Source organism: Panthera pardus, unplaced genomic scaffold (assembly GCF_024362965.1).
Source record: "Panthera pardus isolate Hobbes unplaced genomic scaffold, ASM2436296v1 HiC_scaffold_16, whole genome shotgun sequence".
NCBI classification, from domain to species: Eukaryota; Metazoa; Chordata; class Mammalia; order Carnivora; family Felidae; genus Panthera; species Panthera pardus.
In genome coordinates, this window is record NW_026526721.1 from 65961979 (window position 1) to 65981997 (window position 20019).

The 20019-nt window shown below is 42.3% G+C and overlaps 1 protein-coding gene across 1 annotated transcript in view; it reads right to left on the minus strand.

The window, feature by feature from the left end:
* Positions 1 to 6050: 6050 nt before the first annotated feature.
* Positions 6051 to 20019, minus strand: part of HGD (homogentisate 1,2-dioxygenase) — a 43121-nt gene continuing 29152 nt past the window's right edge. The window contains exons 10-14 of the mRNA XM_019448487.2: positions 19324 to 19448; positions 16812 to 16916; positions 14191 to 14317; positions 9478 to 9659; positions 6051 to 6397 (exon numbers count right to left, since the gene is read on the minus strand). Of these exons, the coding sequence (XP_019304032.1) occupies positions 6248 to 6397; positions 9478 to 9659; positions 14191 to 14317; positions 16812 to 16916; positions 19324 to 19448 (689 nt within the window). The 3' untranslated portion in view covers positions 6051 to 6247. The remainder of the gene's footprint in view (positions 6398 to 9477; positions 9660 to 14190; positions 14318 to 16811; positions 16917 to 19323; positions 19449 to 20019) is intronic.

A 20019-nucleotide genomic window follows, 5' to 3' on the forward strand; every position in this document is an offset into this window, starting at 1 on the left:
GGCTCCCAACTGGGTTGCCGCTGGGGATTTCTGTCCCTGGCTTTTTATTGGGACCTTATCAGAAAGTCTGTGAGAATCCACACATGGCACCTAGCCCAGTCAGGTCTGGAACACGTTTATCTTATCCTCTTTATTCCCCAAACTCCACTGCCACTGCCTCTTCTTCAGTCTTGCACTTGTAGCTGCATCCTGCCTCCCTGAAATTCCCTTATCTCCTTTTCTAATGTAACCCTTTCCCTACTCATTCCTCCCCCTGGAATAGGGTCTCTAACTGCTGTTAGGCAACAGGGACGATGACCGATGACCGGCTGGCTTCTTCAAGCTGACAAGGGATGTTGTGGAGGTATGGCAGTCTAAGTTTAAGGGTTGGTCAGTCGAGTGGCCCAAGGTATGGTTCCACAGGAAGCCTGACAGGCAGCAGGTGGCACAAACATCAGCAGACACAAAGACTTATTCTGTTTACTGGGAGATTTAGGGATATTTTTCACCTTAATTCTTCTCTTCCTTTCAATCTAGGAAGCCCTGATTCAGACCAGGATCTAAGGTTGGAAACAGAAGGTGTTTTATTTTTTTTAATTTTTTTTTTTAACGTTTATTTATTTTTGAGACAGAGAGAGACAGAGCATGAACGGGGGAGGGTCAGAGAGAGAGGGAGACACAGAATCGGAAGCAGGCTCCAGGCTCTGAGCCATCAGCCCAGAGCCCAACTTGGGGCTCGAACTCACAGACTGTGAGATCATGACTGAGCCGAAGTCGGACGCTTAACTGACCAAGCCACCCAGGTGCCCCCAGAAGGTGTTTTAGATACTAATTTAAGGTAGTTTCCAAAACAGTGGTCTTCAGCCTTGCCTGTGCATTGGAATTGCTTGAGGAGTTTAAAAAAAAATTCTCATTTGGGGTAAGAATATACAATGGGAAAAAGACAATCCCTTCAACAAATGGTGCTGGACATTATCAACAAATTGGACATGCCAAAGAATGAAACTGGACCACTTTCTTATACCATGCACAAATATAAACTCAAAATGGATTAAGGACCTAAATGTGAGACCTGAAACCATAAAAATCCTAGAAGAGAGCACAGGCGGTAATTTCTTTGACATCAGCTATAACACCATTTTTCTAGAAATGTCTCCTGAGGCAAGGGAAACAAAAGCAAAAATGAACTATTGGGACTACATCAAAATAAAAAATCTTCTGCACAGCAAAGGAAACAACCAACAAAATTAAGACAACCTATGGAGGGGTGTTTGGGTGGCTCAGCTAACTCTTGATTTTGGCTCAGATCATTTTCTCATGGTTTGTGGGATCGAACCCCATGTCAGGATCTGTGCTGACAGCACAGAGCCTGCTTGGGATTCTCCTCTCACTCTATCTCTCAAAAAGAAATAAATAAACAACGACAAAAAAAAAACACTTAAAAAAAAAAAAGACAACCTATGGAATGGGAGAAGATATTTGCAAATGTCTTATCTGATAAAAGGTTAGTATCCAAAATATATGAAGAACCGATACAGGTCAACACCCAAAAAACAAATAATCCAATTAAGAAATGGACAGAAGACATGAACAGTCATCTCTCCAAAGAAGATATCCAGATAGCCAATAGACACATGAAAAGATGCTCAACATCACTTATCATCAGGGAAATACAAATATGAGATATCACCTCACACCTGTCAGAATGGCTAAAATCAACAACACAAGAAACAAATGTTGGTGAGGCTGTAGAGAAAAAGGGAACCCTGGTACACTGTTGGTGAGAATGTAAACTGGTACAACCAGTGTGGAAAACAATATGTAGGGGCGCCTGGGTGACTCAGTTGGTTAAGCGTCCGACTTCAGCTCAGGTCACGATCTCGCGGTCCGTGAGTTCAAGCCCCGCGTCGGGCTCTGGGCTGATGGCTCAGAGCCTGGAGCCTGCTTCCGATTCTGTGTCTCCCTCTCTTTCTGCCCCTCCCCCGTTCATGCTCTGTCTCTCTCTGTCCCAAAAATAAATAAGCGTTAAAAAAAAAAAAAATTAAAAAAAAAAAAAAGAAAAAGAAAACAATATGTAGGCTCCTCAAAAAGTTAGAAATAGAACTACCCTACGATCCAGTAATTGCACTACTAGGTATTTACCTAAAAAATAAGAAAACACTAATTTGAAAGGTATATGCACCCCTATGTTTATTGCAGCATTATTTACAATAGCCAAGATATGGAAGCAGTCCTAGTGTCCAATGATAGATGAATGGATAAAGAAGATGTAGTGTATATACAAAATGAAATATTATTCAGCCATAAAAAGGAATGAAGTCTTCCCATTTGCAATGACATGGAGGGAGCTAGAGAGTATAATGCTAAGTGAAGTAAGTCAGTCAGAGAAAGGCAAATCCCATAAGATTTCACTCCTATGTGGAATTTAAGAAACCAAACAAATGAACAAATAAAAACATTAAAAAGACAAATTCAAAAACAGACTCTTAACTATAGAGAACAAACTGATGGTTACCAGGGGGAAGGAGGTGAAATAGGTGATGGGGTGGGGGGAGTAAGAGCACATTTATCATGATGAGCACTGAGTAATGTATAGAATTGTTGAATCACTTTGTCATATACCTGAAACTAATATAACACTGTATGTTAACTTTATCGGAATGAAAATAAAAAACTTAAAAAAGAACTTAACAAAATTCATTGGCGCTCTATCCTCACTATTCCCAACTTAGTTGATCTGCGGTATACTCCAGGCACTTGGAGTTTTGAAAGCTGCCAGGAGATCCAGTATACAGCTGAAGTTGAGGAACACTGTGGCTACAGGCTACAGCACGATTTCTCTACCTTGGCACCATTGACATTCAGCCCTGGCTAATTCTTTGTTCTGGGAGCCTGCCATGTGCACTACAGAATGTTTAGCAATGTCCCTAACCTTTATCTGCTAGATGCCAGTAGCACTTTCCTTAGTTGTGACAATCAAAAATGTCTCTAGACTTTGTCAGATGTCTTGGAGGAGATAAAACCCTACTGAGAATCACTGGTCTCGAGCCATTGCTGTTGTCCAAGCTACTGTGGAGACTTCTGTGAGAGAAGTTTCTCCAAAAGAAAAAAAAAAAAAAAAAGGGAAGGTTGGCTTCTATTTCACCCTCTCAGACAGGAAAATATATAATAATGCCAAGGGGATCAGTCAGAAAACCCTCCTGCGATTTGAGGAGAACTAATCAGGGTGCTTTTTTTTTTTTTTTTTTAAAGAATTTTTATTTCTCAGTCAAGAGATGGTATATTTCTTCAGGAGTGTGGTAGAGGAAGGTATTTTTGAGAATAGGGAGTTAAGGAAAGGATACAGATCTTTCTAGCTGATCTGAAGCACAACAGAAGGAAACTAAATCTTTTTTTAATTAGCATGAACAGCCTGGCCTGGGGGAAATATTGTCTCTTGCTGAGGAGTTGCTGCCAACAAGATAAAGTGGAGGAGATAAAGCACAAGGGCTCGGACTGGATGGATGTAAATGCTGAACGTTTCTTCAGCTCTAGGGAGGCTTGCCACCAAACTGGTGATGGAGTGAACAGAAATAGATGAGAGTCTGGGTTCATGGTTAAAAGCAGAGTTAGAAGAGCTCGTTCTGGAAAGACTGGAGTTTGGGAATAAACTATTTGAGTGGTTGTCTTAGTTTGGGTCATCTGAGAGAAGAGCTCAGGAAGCACCACAGGACAGTGGGGAAAGGAGGGGAGGGAAGCTAATAAGAAGTACATTATTGGGCTTTACCACCATGGGCAGTGGAGCTTAATCCTTCTGGAAGTTGCAAGGGCCAGGGCTGAGCACAAGCCTCAGAGGTGTGGGCCAAGAGAGCTGGCGTGTTTATCCATGAATTCCCATTTGTCATTGGTTGATGGCTGTGCTTAGGGCCACACAATCCCAGCAGTTTTTTTTGGTTTTGGTTTGGTCCTCGGGCAGAGTTGCCAATGTGGTGCAGGCAACTAGAAGCGGCTGGTCAGCACTGGATGGTTCTTGCAAGTGGGATATAGGTGGGCCACTAGCAACTTCTGCCATAGTGGTCAGTTTCAAAAATTTATTTAAAGATATTAACTGCTTTGCTAATTAACAATGTTTAATTTTTAATAAAAATGTCTGATATAAAGACAAGGAACATCAGGAAGGCACACTGACCTCTGTCATCCTCAAAGATACCCACCTTACTGTTTGAGACCATGAGATATCACTGCCAGAAGCCTACCCATCATTTTGGCCCTGTCCTCAACTCCTCCTTCCCTCACCCCTTGCATACAGATCCCTAGCACCGTCTTTCAGGTCTACTCCAAAGCACTCAGGAATTTATTTACTTCTGTCTCTGCTGCCACCTCATTAGTCCAGGACAGTGCTGTCTTTTGCCTGGACTATTGCAATGGTCTGCTCCTGGGCTCCCCACACTAGCTTTTCTTTTAGTTCCTTGAACCCACCAGGCTTTTATTTCGGAATGCTCCTCCCCTCTACCACACCCCAGCCCAACCATACCCTTCCAATGATTTGCTTCTTCCTATCTTTTAGGTTTGGCTGTCATTTCTTCATTGAAGATCTCTTTTAAAGAATGATCCCCCCTCCCCATCTGCTATTCCTATCTCAGTTCCTGTTTGTTTTGTTTTGGCATGTTTCACAATTTATAATTATTTTGTTTGTTTATTTCATCAGTCTCCCTCTTAGAATGTAACCTCTGTCAGGGCGAGAACCATATGTATCTCCTGGACCACCATATCCCTCATAGAGTTGCCAGATTTATCAAATAAAAATACAGGTTTCTGGGGCACCTGGGTGGCTCAGTCGGTTAAGCATCCAACTCTTGATTTCAGCTCAAGTCATGATCTTATGATTTGTGGGATTGAGCCCTGCATTGGGCTCCGCACTGACAGCCTGGAGCCTCCTTGAGATTCTCTCTCTTTGTCTCTCTCTGCCCTTCCCAGGCTCATTCTCTCTCTCTCTCTCTTAATAAATAAATAAACTTAAAAAAAAGACAGGTTTCCATGTCCACTCTTGTACTAAAAATTATTCAGGGTTTATCTGAAATTCAAATTTACCTGGGCATCTTTTGTTTTATTTTGCAGCCCTGGTTCCTAGGCCCTGGTACATAGCTGACTCTCACTACCTGTTGTTAAACAAAGACTTAGTAGCAGCATATCAAAATTGATACTTGGGCAACACAGAGGAGAGAATGTGTTAAAACTATAGAACTAGAGTGGTGAAAAATACACTTGCCATTCTTTTCTGTTCTGATTTGCCTGTTTTCTCTCTCCAAGAGAACCTAATCAGTTCACCCCAGAGTCTTGGACAGCCCAGTCCTTGGGAGCGATGCCGGCCACAGGAAGGGAGCTGTTGGGCATAGTGTTTGTATACCGCACTGCCTCATTTTTGCTGTGGTTCTGTGCTGGGAACTTGATCTTCTTTGGTTCTGGTGTCCCCAGACTGTGAGCTTGCTAAGGGGAGAGATGACTTCTTCCTTCTCAATCACTCACCCCCAGGGACTCACTCTGTAGATGACACGTAGCAAGGACTCATTGAATGGCTGTCAAGTGGTACGATCAATGAATGAATAGTAGGGGGGCTAACCACTCTGGTTTGACCGGGCCTGAGGGTTTCATGAGATATGGGGTTTTCAGTGGAAAAAACAGGACTGCTGGTCTCCTCACTGAATGATGCTCACTCTTGGTGGCTGGGCTTCTTGTCCACAACCAACTATACTGGCTGCTACATGACTATCATAATTAGCCTGCTGTTCTGGCTGCCCATCTGTTTTAGGAAGACACTGGATGTTTGGAGCTCTGCTGACCCCCTGTGCTTCCCTATGCCTGGGACCTTGGCCTTGGCTTCAGCCTCAGTTCATGGTCCGTATGTTGGCGTGTCCTTCCTTGTGGTCTGTGGTAAACACCCTGGATTTGCACTCCTGGAATAAGGGCATCCAGGCAAACTCATGTGAAGAGACTCTTGATCTTGAGCCAATCTCATGGACTGCCCCCAGTCCTGGCCACTATAGGTATGTCTCATCACGACCTGATTATGACCAATTGCTACTTCCACAGAATACCAGTCAAGTATTTATTGAGGAATTAAGCTGACATAGAACTTTCCAAAAACATTTCTACAAATGTCTGAGTTATTTGCCTGTGAAAAAGTGAGTTCTCATTTTAACCGACCCCCTCCCCCATACTGCCAGAAGGCATGATATTCTAAACAAAACCACACAAATCCATTCTCAATTATGATAGCACTGCTTCAGTCTCAGTTAGGTCCTGCTGGGTTCCTGGAATTGGGAGTGAAGTGGCTCTTGAGAGGTTCCCAGCACTTGTAGTAATTCTCATCCAAACAATTAGAGGTCTTGAGCCCCCACTTGGTGACGGCCATACTTAGAGAAGACTCAAACATAAATGCCTGTAGGAAATGGGGGAGGGGACAAAAAAGAAGTGAGGTGGATAATAAAATACATTTGATTAGATGTCAAGAGAAAAGATGTAGGTAGGCAGAATCTTTGAATAATGAATCATGTGTGCTAGCAGGGTGAGGACAACAGGCTCACACCTTGGGTTCTGGCTCCAGCCCTACCACTTCTAGGCGAGTGATACCTGGTGCAAGACCCTTACCTTCTCCAAGCTCCAAGTTTCATTCTGTACAATGGAATTGGGCATGTAAGCATCACATTGTCCTTGCAGCATTATGGAGCTAAATATGCTAGATCCAAGGGCAGAGGTGGAAGAGTTTTAGGAATATTCATCTTCTTAGGAGCCATCACTTACTGTGGCTAAGTCCCTGTGGGGAGGCCATAACCCCCATTTTTGCAGAGGAGGAAACTGGCTCAAAGCTGGAAGTGGCTTGTCTTAAGCGATAGTAACGAGGTGGCAGAGCTGAGATTTGAGTTTTGTTCTTAAGGACTCTGACCAGGAGATGGCCTGGGAAAAGGAGAAGGAGGTAAAGAGAGAGTGAGGAGGAAGAGGTGGAGGAGGAGGAAGAGGTGGAGGAGGAGGAGGAGGAGGGAAGGAGGAGGTAGGACTGACTGTAGTACTTTTAAAAAACCTATCCCAGAAGACTGAATGGTTGATGTCCCTCTGTGTTCAGGAGGTTTTTGTCCCCAACAGAAAGAATATGCAAGTGCTCTGTGCAGCTTAGACATTCTAGCTTCACCAATTGCTGATTTCCCTACCATTGTGGCTTTTAAAAATAAAACAAAAACAAAATAAAACCCTACAATTCTTATGTGTTCACATTATTGGAAATTTAAAAAATATAGATGGACAAAAGGAAGATAAAAGTTGGGTCACAACCCAGAGAACCCATGTTAATGTTTGGTATCTAATATACATTAGTTTCAGGGAGATGATTGTCCCTGCCTGACTTCTCACCACAGGCTTGATATGAGGACCGTATCAGATTGTGTGGAACTACCGTGCACATTATAAAGCACTATTCAGATATAAGGGTTGTTATTACGGTCGTTCTTGTCTGTTGTTGCCTCTTTGCTGCCTGCTTCTTAAGAAGCTTGCTGTCTGAACGGAGTAACAAAACCCCATCCCAGCTGAGTTATGAAGACGGTATTATACAAAGTTCATTTATTCCAAACTGGAATAAGGATGAGGTGTATAGATAGGCCTGGGTCCCAATTATATAATGGAAAATGGTGATGGAGACCCAACGTTAGGTCTAAGTAAAGTGCTGGACCCTCCCCTGCCAGGTAGTCTGGGCTGTCTGGCTACTCAAGGCCTCCCCTGCCCTTAATCCCTTACATAGGAGAGTTCTTTCTGGCTAGTGCTCCAGGCCCTATGCATTTTCCAGAGTCTTGTTCCTCATAAAAACAGCTCTGTCCTTGCCTCATTGATGTAGAACAGTGCTCCCTGATAACATTGACATCCAAAGCCAAGTTGGGCACCAAAGGTTACTGAGTGGCAAGTGTGGGGTAGCCCATGTACCTCAAAGAGCCCTTGGCTTATTTTTTTATTTTTTATTTTATTTTTATTTTTTGAGAGATCAGGGAGGGGAAGAGGGAGAGAGAAAGAATCTCAAGCAGGCTCCACGCTCAGTGCATAGCCCAAGATGGGGCTCAATCTCACAACCCTGAGATCATGACCTGAGCCAAAATCAAGAGTCAGAGATGCCCAACTGACTGAGCCACCCAGGCACCCCTGGAAGCAATATCTTAATTGAGATTGTCAAACCACATCTCAAAGAGATGTAGAGTTCCATAGAAATTTTGCAAAGGCCCTTGGAAAGGGAAAGAGAGCCAAGGTCAAGCAGATGGGACTCTGCACCCTCCCCTTGCAGATCAGCTCTATCAGCTCTGGTCCTGGAACTGTTCAATGCAAACTGCATTGGACAGAGAGACAGATAATGCTGTCTGTTTGCAAGCTGGGCATGGAGTCAGGAAGGACTGTGCTATTGATTTTAAAGTCAGGTAGCATTGAAGACATTTGTTTAAAAATGTAAAGCAAATTTGCATATGACTTAACGTAAAATTACTCCTTGTGGTCCATAAACTCCACCTCCAAGAATGCAAAAATAAAGTAAAACTAAGTACCGCAGCCAACTGCAATTGTGTTCAGCCTCAATGTTTATAGCTTGACACAGGAAGAACGCAAAACAGATTTTAAATCCCATCAATTTCATCCCATGCCAAAGGAGAGCAAAAGAAAATGAGAAAACAGCTGAGAACTGCTTCTCACAAGCCCTGACTATAGTGAGGCAAAGGCTTTCTGATCCTTCTTGGCTTGAGAATTCCACTGAAGGTGACATCCTGCATCCCTGGGTACTGTGGCCCTAGAAGATTACCTCAAAAAGCAGGAGATGATTCTGAGACACAGCATATATACTCTGGGCTGCATACAGATAAGAGAAGACCTATTACATAGTATTAATAATATTCCTTTATATTTGAACAGTGCTGGACAGTCCGTAAGGTTAAATACAGCCAACTGCTGGGATGAATACCACACCCATTCTACAGATGGGGGAAAGTGAAGCACAGAGAAGTTAAGTAACTTATTCAGGGTTTGTAGGAACTAAGAGCTAGGATTTTTTTAAAGCTTATTTTTATTTATTTTGAGAGAGAGATAGAGAGCAATCAGGGGAGGGGCAGAGAGAGAGGGACTGAATCCCAAGCAGGCTCTGCACTGTCAGCGCAGAGCCCAGTGTGGGACTTGAATTCATGAACTGTGAGATTGTGACCTGAGCCAAAATCAAGATTTGGACATTTAATTACTAAGCCACTCAGGTGTCCCCAACGAGCTAGGATTTGATCCCAGGTCTGACGCAAATCCGAATATCTTTCTACCCTACCACATCAGAAGTCTAGTATACATTTAGGGGTGTGTACATACACACACGGGCATATACACACAGAGAGACACACACTCTCCTCTCCTGACTCCTTCTCTCTGACGTTGGAGAAATACAAAAGCAGCTACTCCTCTCAACAAGGTTGGGGACCCCCAAGGCTGCCAGAGCCTGGCATTTAACTTGCTTACCATGGTGCCATCAGCAATCCTCTCCGGTGCCAGCTTGGCTTTGCTGGCCTTCTCAAAGCAGTCAGCATCAGGCCCGTGGGGGGTCATTGAGCTGTGCAGGCTGCCTCCTCCTGGCAGGAATCCACCTTGCTTTGCCTCATAGTGACCTTTGATAAGTCCCATGAATTCACTCATGCAGTTCCCTAGGAGGGTTGAAATAGTATTATTTTAATGTTTATTCATTTTTGAGAGATGGAGAGAGACAGAGCATGGGTGAGGGAGACACAGAGAGGGAGACACAGAATCTGAAGCAGGCTCCAGGTTCTTAGCTGTCAGCACAGAGCCCGATGCAGGGCTTGAACCTATGGACCATGGGATCGTAACCTGAGCTGAAGTTGGGCGCTTAACCAACTGAGCCACCCAGGCACCCCTGAAATAATATTATTTTAATTATCTAAGGCAAAACCTGTAAAATACTAAGACCTCTCAAGCATTTTTTCTGTGCACTGCCAAGAAGATAGGAGAATATGATACATTTTTTAGGATTACTAAAGAATACAGAGGCGGGAGGAACCCACAAAACATTCATTAATGTGAAACCCTTGGTAGGCAAAACTCTACTTGATGGCCATGTGGATTGTCAGAGATCTTAAGTTCCATTGCCTGAAACAAATGATGTTGAATCTAAAGAAAATCATAGCCAGATGATTTTAATAAAAATTAAAATGAAAGTAATAATAAAGAATAGATGTACTCTGTCATCTAGGCTTATAAGCCCCATATTAAAATGATCTTCTTTCCCACATCTTATCTAATCCTCCTCCAAATAGCCCCACAGTAGTACATGGTATCACCATATTTCTGGTTCCCAATCCAGAAAACTGAGATGGAGTGTGTATGTGTGTGTGTGTGTGTGTGTGTGTGTGTGTGTGTTGATGGAAGGGTCATATAATGGAAAGAACGCTGGACTTGGAGTCTATTATCAAATCATAATCCATGTGAAAGGATCTTAGCATCTGTAAAAAACAGTCCATAAATGCTATATAGTCTAACAAATACTATTTTCTGTAGCTGAATCTACCATCTTATTTTCCACTCTCCAAAATGCCTCTGAGATTCATTCTTTTATTTCTATTTCCATTGATATTCTCTTTATAGAATCCTAAAATTTTTAAATTGGAAAGGATCACTACTTCTACTCAGTACAGAAGAATATTCTATGTCATTCCTGGCATTACTTCTTGGGTCTGCCTGCATGCCTCCTGTGAATGGAAGCTTTCTACTCAACAAAGCAGTCTACCATATTATTGAAAAGCTCTGGGTGTTAGAAAGTTCTCTCATATTAAATGGAAATTTGCTTTAATATAAGTATGTTGGTTTTGTGCTTTCTGGAGTCAAAAAATTTGACAAAAAAATCACCATGTGCCTACTATTTCAATCATGTTTCTATTGAAATAAACCTCTTTATTGGAACAGCAACATATTTAGAGCAAGAATTAAAGAAATACAACACCTGAGCAAATTTAAGTGTCTTTCTATCCATTCACCCATCTACCCATCCATCTGTCCATTCTCCACCCCATCTGTCTACCGATCCATCCATCCCACAGATGTAATTGAACACTCTGCTAAGTTCTGTGATTGAGTAAGAAATAGCCCCTTTAAAGTTACTTTCATAGTCCCTTCTGTGACAGTGCCGAGAGTGAAGATCATGAGCAGAGCAGAGAGCTATGACATTGGCAACCCTTGCAAAGCTGGACATTGGCATGATAAGTTCCTTACATGTGAAGTATAATCAAGTGCCAAAATATTTCTGTCATTGACTAGGCAATCATTTTTATCCTGCCTAGGAAATAAAATTCTGCTGCAGGCACACATAGAAAAGGTAAGACCCGAATCATAGCTCTACTCATTTTTCCATGAAGCAAAAAGAGAGGAAAAGAAGCAACTGTAAGCATAAAGTGTCTATATTTTAAAAGCAGGTCTGCTCATGACTTAAATGTGCTGTCACACTCCTCAATCTAGTATGTGTCCTCAGAGTCACCTTCATGGCTTAATTTTAAGAAGAGAGCAATACAGAATTCAGCTTTGATCTGAATATGAATTTAGGTAGCAACGACTTTAGTGATGACATTTCTATATCATTTTCTATATTTCAAAGGGCAGGGGGAGGGTAGACCTTGCCTCTCTGATTAATGCTGAATCCAGTTGACTAAAGTACATTAAGATGACTGGAGGCAATATTTCTACAGAAATAATTCTTCACTTCTCCTATAAAGTCACATCAAAGTAGCAAAGATTTTGATAATATTGCTAAAGCAATAGTTGTAATATATCTGGAAAAAATAATTTCTAACTTGGGGTTCTGTGTTTTTTCCAACTAAATCAGGCAACCATACCTTTCTGTTATCTATCTATCCTGGCCAAATGTACTTGAGAGACTTTTAAAAAATTATAAGAGGCATTTCACAAGGTCATTTGTTTCAGGCAGGCTGAACTACAAGCTCAAGTCTAGGAGTGGCTGGAGAGCTGCAGCACAACAGCAAACTTGTCTAAGTTAGACAGTTCTATTATCCTTCTCTCTGGGTAGGGAGGTAAGCCACAGGCCAGTGTTTCTCAACATGTGGCCTGTAGACCTTCTGCATCAGAAGGTCTTGCTGCCTTGCTAATTCAAAATGCAGATTCTGAGGTTCTACCTCAGAACCAACTAATTATACTCTCCAAGAGTGGGTGCTGGGGATACATTTTTTTAAGAGTCATTCTAAGTGATTTTTATCTCCCTAATATTCTCAAAGTGTGGTTCCTGGAACAGCAGCATCAGCATCACACGGGGACCTGTTACAAAGGCAAATTCTCAGGCCCCACCCTGGACCTTACTAAAACAGAAATTCTGAAGGTGGGGCCCAAGAATCTGTTTTAATAAGCCTTCCAGGTGACACTGACATATATGAAAATTTGAAAACTACCATCTCAGGTACATAGAGGTACATAGCAGCCTCAAAACAAGAACTCTGTGAAATAGTGAATTATCAAGAGCTAGCATGTGAGGTACAGGCTAAGCTAAAGCAGTTCTCCTGGACAGCAGGTCTTCTAGGGGACTGATTTCCAGAACAGTCAGGGCCTATGATGGGCTTGATACTCTTCAGAAGAGATGATAGTTTATTTTGACTCTATTGACAAAGTAGTATCTTTGTGGTGGTAACTGATTGTATCCTTTTCTCCACCATAATGATGTCACCTGAAAAAGGTGGTGCTGGAATTAGACCATAAAATGGCTTTCTTCCATCCTTAGGGCCCTACTTCTCTGCCTTTTATAAATGCCTAAATTACCCATTCAGTGCACTGTTATATCTTGTTGAGCTGGGGCACCTGGGAGCTGGTACATATAAGGAGGAACCTTATATAGACAGAAAGCCCTGAGGTTGACGAAGGAAAGGGATTTATTTTTAAGAATGTTCCAGCTGTGGAGTGCCTGGATGGCTCAGTCGGTCAGGCACCTGATTCTTGACTTCGACTCAGGTCATGATCTCATGGTTTGTGGGTTAGAGCTCCATATAGGGCTCTGTTCTGAGGGCGCAGAGCCTGTTTGGGATTCACTCTCTCTGTGTTCGTTCCTCCCCCACTTGCTCTCTCTCTCTCAAAAATAAATAAACTTGAAAAAAAAAGAGAATATTCTAGCTGAAATGTACCTCAGAGTCTTTTCAGAACTCTATGTACAGAAATGCAATCTCCAAGAAGTGGAATTGTACATTGACCTTTAGGTTGGATTTACAGCTAGCTATTGCACAAGTAAAAATGCCAACTTCATTAAATATAGCCATGAAATACCTTATTCATTCTTGGTGATGCATTTACTAATTAAATAAATGTTTATTAGATGCATATTGTATGTTGGGCACTGGGCTAGGCACATCAGTTACTGGTAACGAGTGTATGTGTGCTCTGGCACACATTTAATTCAATTAAACCCTGACTCGACCACTTAACTAGATGTGGGGCCTTGAGCAAGTTACTCAATCTTTCCAAATTACTTAATCCTTTATGCCTCAATTTCACCTTCTGAAAAAAAGGGAATAATGATATTACCTCCCTCTTACAACTGTTTTGAGGATTAAGTGGGTTAATTCTTATAAGGAACGTATAGCCATGGAAAATGGTTAATAATTGTTAGCTGCTAGTAATAATATTAATAAAATAAAAATAATAGATTTAGTAAGTTCTGTTCTAGGTAACTAATACTCCACAGAAACTGCTTCCAGAATGGAGTCCATTTCCTAGTGTGCACGGCAGTCTGTTTCATCCCACCAAAATAATTGGAGAAGGCACATTTCCTGGCTCTCGAACCAGACTTAGATCAAGAGCTTTCCAAAAACAACAAAGTTACCAACCACATCCCACCATTCTCCCTCCCCTAAAAAGAAGGGTCTGAGATGTAAAGAAACGTCTTGCTTCACACTTTATCCGCCTTTCTGCCTCTCCTCAGGGCCAGGGAAACTGGGCTGTAGGCATTAATTACTTCTTTCTCAGAGTCAACACATCACTGCCATCTCCATCTGTGGTGTTTCAGCCGCTACAAGTCTGAGAAGCAGCACTGGGTCTCGGGAGGCAGGATCCTGAAAGCCAGCCAGAGCATGGTGTCTGGAAACTCCTTGGTGGTATTCCCAATGGGTAATAAGGTTCACTGCTTTGCTATCTCTTTGGTTTCCAATGTGGCTTAGGAAAAGAGAGACTTACTGTGGTAATAAGGAGGCCTGAAGGTCTTATCGGCAACCCCCCATCGAGGTGGGAAGATGACAAAATCAGCGACAGCCACCCCAGGGCGGACAGACTTGGCGGTCAATACTGTGAAGATGGATGGGTCCTGTGAAAGCACAAGGAGACACTGAGCCCACGATGGAAAGGAGGCGGCTGGACAATGGCACATGTGTCCCCACACTGGAAGGGGTTTCCAAGTTGATGCTCTAAATTCTGATCAAACCACACAGGCCAGGCTAAGTGTTCTGGGCTTATCGATGAGGTGCAGTAATCACTCATCTGACTTTCCCCTCTTGCTGTGCATGAAGCAAAATGAATTAATACCAGCTAAGAAGACTTGGAACTGCTTTCTCATCCTGCTGAGCCCCCATTTCATGCAAATATTACCATGAGGGTCTGAGAACCAGTCGTGTCTGCCTCTCAACCTCAGGTCAGGGTGAAGAGCTGGGATGTGCTGCAGGGAGTTCTTGGCAGAATAGATGCTCAGAGTGAGGTTGAAACAGCAATAAAATAGTATCTAGCTTTTGGTATAAATGTAGAATGTGCTTCTCTTTGGGGGCCTCGCAGAGATTCCAGATGCCATCTTCATTGCTTTCTTACCCCTGTTTGATTCTCAGGTCTAAAATCCACCACTTACATCACTAGTTTGGACGGTGGTAGTGTTGAGGGAAACAATATTGTGATTTTAAAAGAACTTTAGAATCTGTCAGTGGAAAGATTGAGATTCAATTTAATTGAAATCAATGGTCATGTTTGCTTTCACATGCCATTCTAGGGTCTGGGATTTAAAGATGGTTGAGATCTATCTATTCCTTGCCCCTTTAGCATTACTAGTGGTGGTAGTGGTGGGGGGGGGGGGGTTGCTGAAGGAGTCATAAAACAGGTGCATGAACAACTAATCCTAGCAAGGTGCCAAGGATAATTTCACTTTATAAGTAGAAATCCAACGGAGTATAGAGAGTGCCTGCCTACCTGAAAGGATCAGGGGAGGCTTCGAAGAGGAGGTGATATTTGAGGAAGGTCCTGAGGAATGAAAGGAGAAAGAAAGAAAAAGGAGGGAGGCAGGAAAGAGAGGAAAGGCATTTGAAGCATAGAAAACAAGAAATACATCAAAGTGCACAGAGATTTTGTCAAGAGGCAAGAAAGCATTGCCAGGGTGCACTGGCAAAGGGAAGAGGGGCTAAGAGTTGATACTGGAAAAAGGAGTCCAGGGCCAGATGGTGGAGAACATCAGATACCATGCTTCAGAGCTCAGATGATCCTAAACCACAGGGAGGCTGAAAAGGTTTTCTAATGCAGTGGTAGAATGACCAGACCTGAATTTTGGCTTATCGATAAGGTGCAGTAATCACTCATCTGACTTTCCCCTCTTGCTGTGCATGAAGCAAAATGAATTAACACCAGCTAATTTTGGAAGAAATCAATGATCATGTTTGCTTTCACATGCCATTCTAGGGTCTGGGATTCAAAGATGGTTGAGATCTATCTATTCCTTGCCCCTTTAGCATTGCTAGTGGTGGTAGTGGTGGTGGGGGGTGCTGAAGGAGTCATAAAATAGGACTTTGGAAAAATTTTGGAAAAATAACTGTGGCAGCAGCACAGAGATTGAAACTATGCAAAGGCAAGCCAAAAACCCAACCCTATTGCCGTGAGACTTTAAACTTCTTCATCCGTCATGAGAAATGATCTGAAACTGTTAAAGAAAAGGTAGTGAGGCTCAAATAAAGCTCTATCAGTGTCTCAGGGTCCTTTTTCATGCTGTTTTGGTCTTGATGCCTCATTTTCTTTTCCCTTTTGGTTTTGTTACGAGTTGTTGCTCTTCAGAAAGGTAGTTTTGTCCCCCTAGAGATAAACTGAACTGGCTCAGAGTAATCTTCCTGTCTCTGGTTCTCTGGCTTCTGCTCTAATTATCCCGTCAGCTTGTGGGTTAAGTTAATCTATTATGAACCAGGCTGCAAAATGAACTTTCCCCCAGGATCTCAGAGCTAGCACTTTATCACGAATGTGGGGCCTTGGGAGCTTGCCCTGTAGACCAGGGACCTATTTGTGGGCCTCTAATTGAGTGAAAAATATGACCAAGTTCACTTTCTTTGGTTTAAATTCAAGCACTGAACATTCTGAGGAACTTTAGAAGAGGGTTGTCTGCTCCATCACTGCTGAAAACAGCCAGGAGTAGAGGCACTGGAACAGGCAGCTAGACCAAGCAGACTCAGCATTTGTAAGCAGGACAGAGAACTTTCCAAATCCAGAGATTTTCCTTTCTTATCACTTTATCACTAATATTAGCCTTTTCCAAGAAGAAACTAAGTTTTTAGCCATCTATTGGGGTTGCTGTGATCCTCTGTGTGAGAACCGGGCTGTGTTCAAGGATGAGTGTTACATGGAAGGCTTGGCTCTCCCACTAGCTTGTTATTTACTCCTTCACCAAAGCCTTGCTGTAGATGATTCAAATTCCTGTCAGCATAATGATGAATGACTATATCGTGGCCTTCCAAGGGTGACACTGGAAACATTAAATCTGTGAACGTCAGGGGACTACTATGGACCCCTCCCATCCAAGGGCTACCCTATCTCCAGGCCCCTCCATGGTTCAGACTTACTGCGTGGTCAAAGGCCACTGAATTAATGACCATGAAGTTCTCCAGGTTGTACTTGTAGGGGGTGTAGTTCCCGTGCCAGGCCACAACGTTAAATGGGGAGACATCCTGATCACACAAACACAAAAAAAGCAGGAAAGGGTGATCTTAGTACTTAATGCTTTTGTAGCTGTGATTCCACAGTTTGTATTTGGCATCACTGTCTCTCCTGATTTGATTTTGTTCACACAATCTAATAATACCATCCTTTGGGAGAAGTATAACCCTGAATCATGTTGTGGTTGCTTCACGTGCCTACAGACTGTCCCTTGCTAAGCCACTAACCCTATTTTTCCAGTTCATAAGCTGCAGCTGCCTCAGATCACATGTGCAGCAGAAGCACAATGCATTCTCCAAGTAGTGCCTTTTCAACAATTTTTAACACAGTTGTGAGAATCTGCGAATGTCAGCAATTCTCAGACAATCTGGGCCACCGTCTGGGTTTCCCGGTGCACTTGCTGTGACTGCTCTCCAGGTAATTGCTGTCTAGAGGAGCTTCTGGTACACGCAGTGCCTGGGTTGGTAAGTGCAGGAGGGTGAGAAGGGATCTAAGAGTTCCCTTAGGACTCAAGGACTTGAGTTTCCAGAACAATCCTAAGGTGATGCTTCCTGGGCCTGCCCTGGGGTAGGAGAGGATCAGTGCTCTGTTACAGGAAGGTAGTCCCCACTGTAGTTATGCATCTGTTCTGGAAATGGAACCCAATTCAGAATGTTCTAAAGACTTTACTGAGGGGACGACTCAGACAGATATGATTAGAGTTAAGTGAACTGACTAGAGATGGTGAGGTTTCTGAGTCTAGCAACAGTGGGAAGACGTTGCCATTCCTAGGCCTGAAGGATATGGGAAGAAAATGCTGTTATAGGATTCAAGCAAGAGCTAGAACCATGAAGAAGGGGCTGTTCAGTGGTGTGGTGGTATATATTTAACAACTGCCTCTCTGGAAAAAATCAAAAAGCTCTGTTTTATAGCATTTGCTAATTTCTGGGGGTATAAATACTCTCACCATGATCATTTTTCATCTACTAATGTGATGTTGCTGAACACAAAGCTGGGAAGAATGTGTATATTAGCTCTTTCATGCCAGTATGAACTTGTTTCAGCACACCACTGAGGCTACCCAACAGGAGCTGAGATCATGGAGGGATGAAGTCCCAACTAGGGAAGAAGCAGGGGAAGAAAAACCCCAACTTGTCTTTCCTCCGGCCCTCCAATTTCCTGTGAGTATCTCTCACAGGTTGAACCCAACCTAAAGCCTAGGGAGCCCATATAGGTCAAGCTCTCAGGTGACAGATCGTGGCAGAGAAGGGATAATGGATCAATGTAGGAGCTCACACAAGGAATAACCAGCACAGGGTCCACTTGGGAAGTGGAAACCCATGGAGCTGCTGGCTGCCTCTAGAATGATGGCTCTCTCTCAACTGTATGTCAAAAATAATATGGGGAGCATGCTTAAAATGACTGAAGTTTTCCACACTCCGTTCCCAGAAGTTATCATTTTTGCTAGGCTGGAGTAACATCAAAGAACCTGCATTTTAAACAAGCCTCCCTCAGAATTTCTGATGCAAATGATCTCTGAACCACATTCTGAGAAATCCTGACCCAGACAATATGAAGGTGACAATGTGTCAATAAGGCAGGCAATTAACTCTCAGGGGTTAATTTTAAGTGCCAAACTAGTTGGCCTCTGCTGGTTAGCATACCCTCTAGATGCTGTCCAAGAAAAATAATATGCCTTGAAAAATATAAGCAATATGTCAAATGGGCAAAAATAATGCTAATAGATAATGGTAAACAGAAGAAATCTTTGGATTGCTTTGTTTATATGATTACTTTCTGCTAATATATATTCCATATATTAAGTAATAATATAATATATCTGATATATTATAGATTACATATTGTTATTATTTGTTAATATATCCCTAATAAGGGATAAGCCTTTGCTTGTCTTTGAGTTTACAAGGCTGTTGGTATAAACTAAGTCAAGCTAATGAACTGAGTTCTACTTGTTTTGTATCAGTCATGGCTTGTATTTGAAATATGGTGGCCATTGATAATATAAATATTGGGTGACCTGCTTGTTTACTTATTTCCCTTTTCAGAACAAACTATCCTGCCTGTATATTATATTTTATACACCATTTATAGAGATCTACTATATTGCCAGGATTTTTATTGCTTGGTGAGTAGAAAGAGCATGACCTTTGGAGTCAAAGAGATATAGGTACTAATGCTTGTTCTGCCATTTACTATGGCATTTGGCAAATTATTTGTCATTCCCTTTTCATGACTATAAATGAGACAAATAGTACCTTATTTATAATTACTTAGTGGTATGGTAAAGATTAAAGAATATAATATATGTCAAGTACTTATAAAGATTAAAGAATATATGTCGAGTACTTAACACTGGCCTTAGCAATCAGTAGGTGCTTAATATTCCCTTCCTGTCTTCCAATCATCCTCTTACTTTACCTGTTTGGCAGCAAATAGCTTGCCCTGGTATTTATTAATCACAGTGTAGCCACCTGGCACTTGGCGATCTTCATACCAGGCAACGGGTATCAAAAAATCACGAGGATTGGCCAGGCCATTAGCTCCTAGAACACAGCAACCCAAAAGTCTTTTAGACACTTGTGAAATCATATAGGAAAGATGCCTACAGTTGCACAAAGAGAAAGGGCTCTCTTCCATGTCAAAAGCCATTCCATAATTTGTTTTCATTGTCCAAATGCTCATTGGAATCCTTTTTACCTTTTACCTCCTAAAAGGAAGGTAAAGGATTAGGAAAAAGATTAGGAAATATGATTAGTAAAAAGAATCATGAAAATCATCATCATCATCATCATCATCACCAGCATCACCTCCTAAAGTTGTAGAGTAAGTATGGCTTATCAATCATGTTACAGGCATTACTGCATCACTGCAGGTGAGGGGAGAGGATGAGGCTAGAAAAGAGGCAAAGGGAAGGTCTGGTAGAATACTAGAACTTCTCTGTTAAGAAAACCATGATGATTCTAGAACTCATCTACAGTCCTTGATCTCAGAAAGGAAGGGTTACATACTGTTGCCCCAGGCATGCCTCTGCTCCTCAGACAGAGCTCAGAATCAATCTGCAGAATTGCTCTCCAGCCTGACAAATCTGTCTGCCACTCAGGAAACAAGTATTCA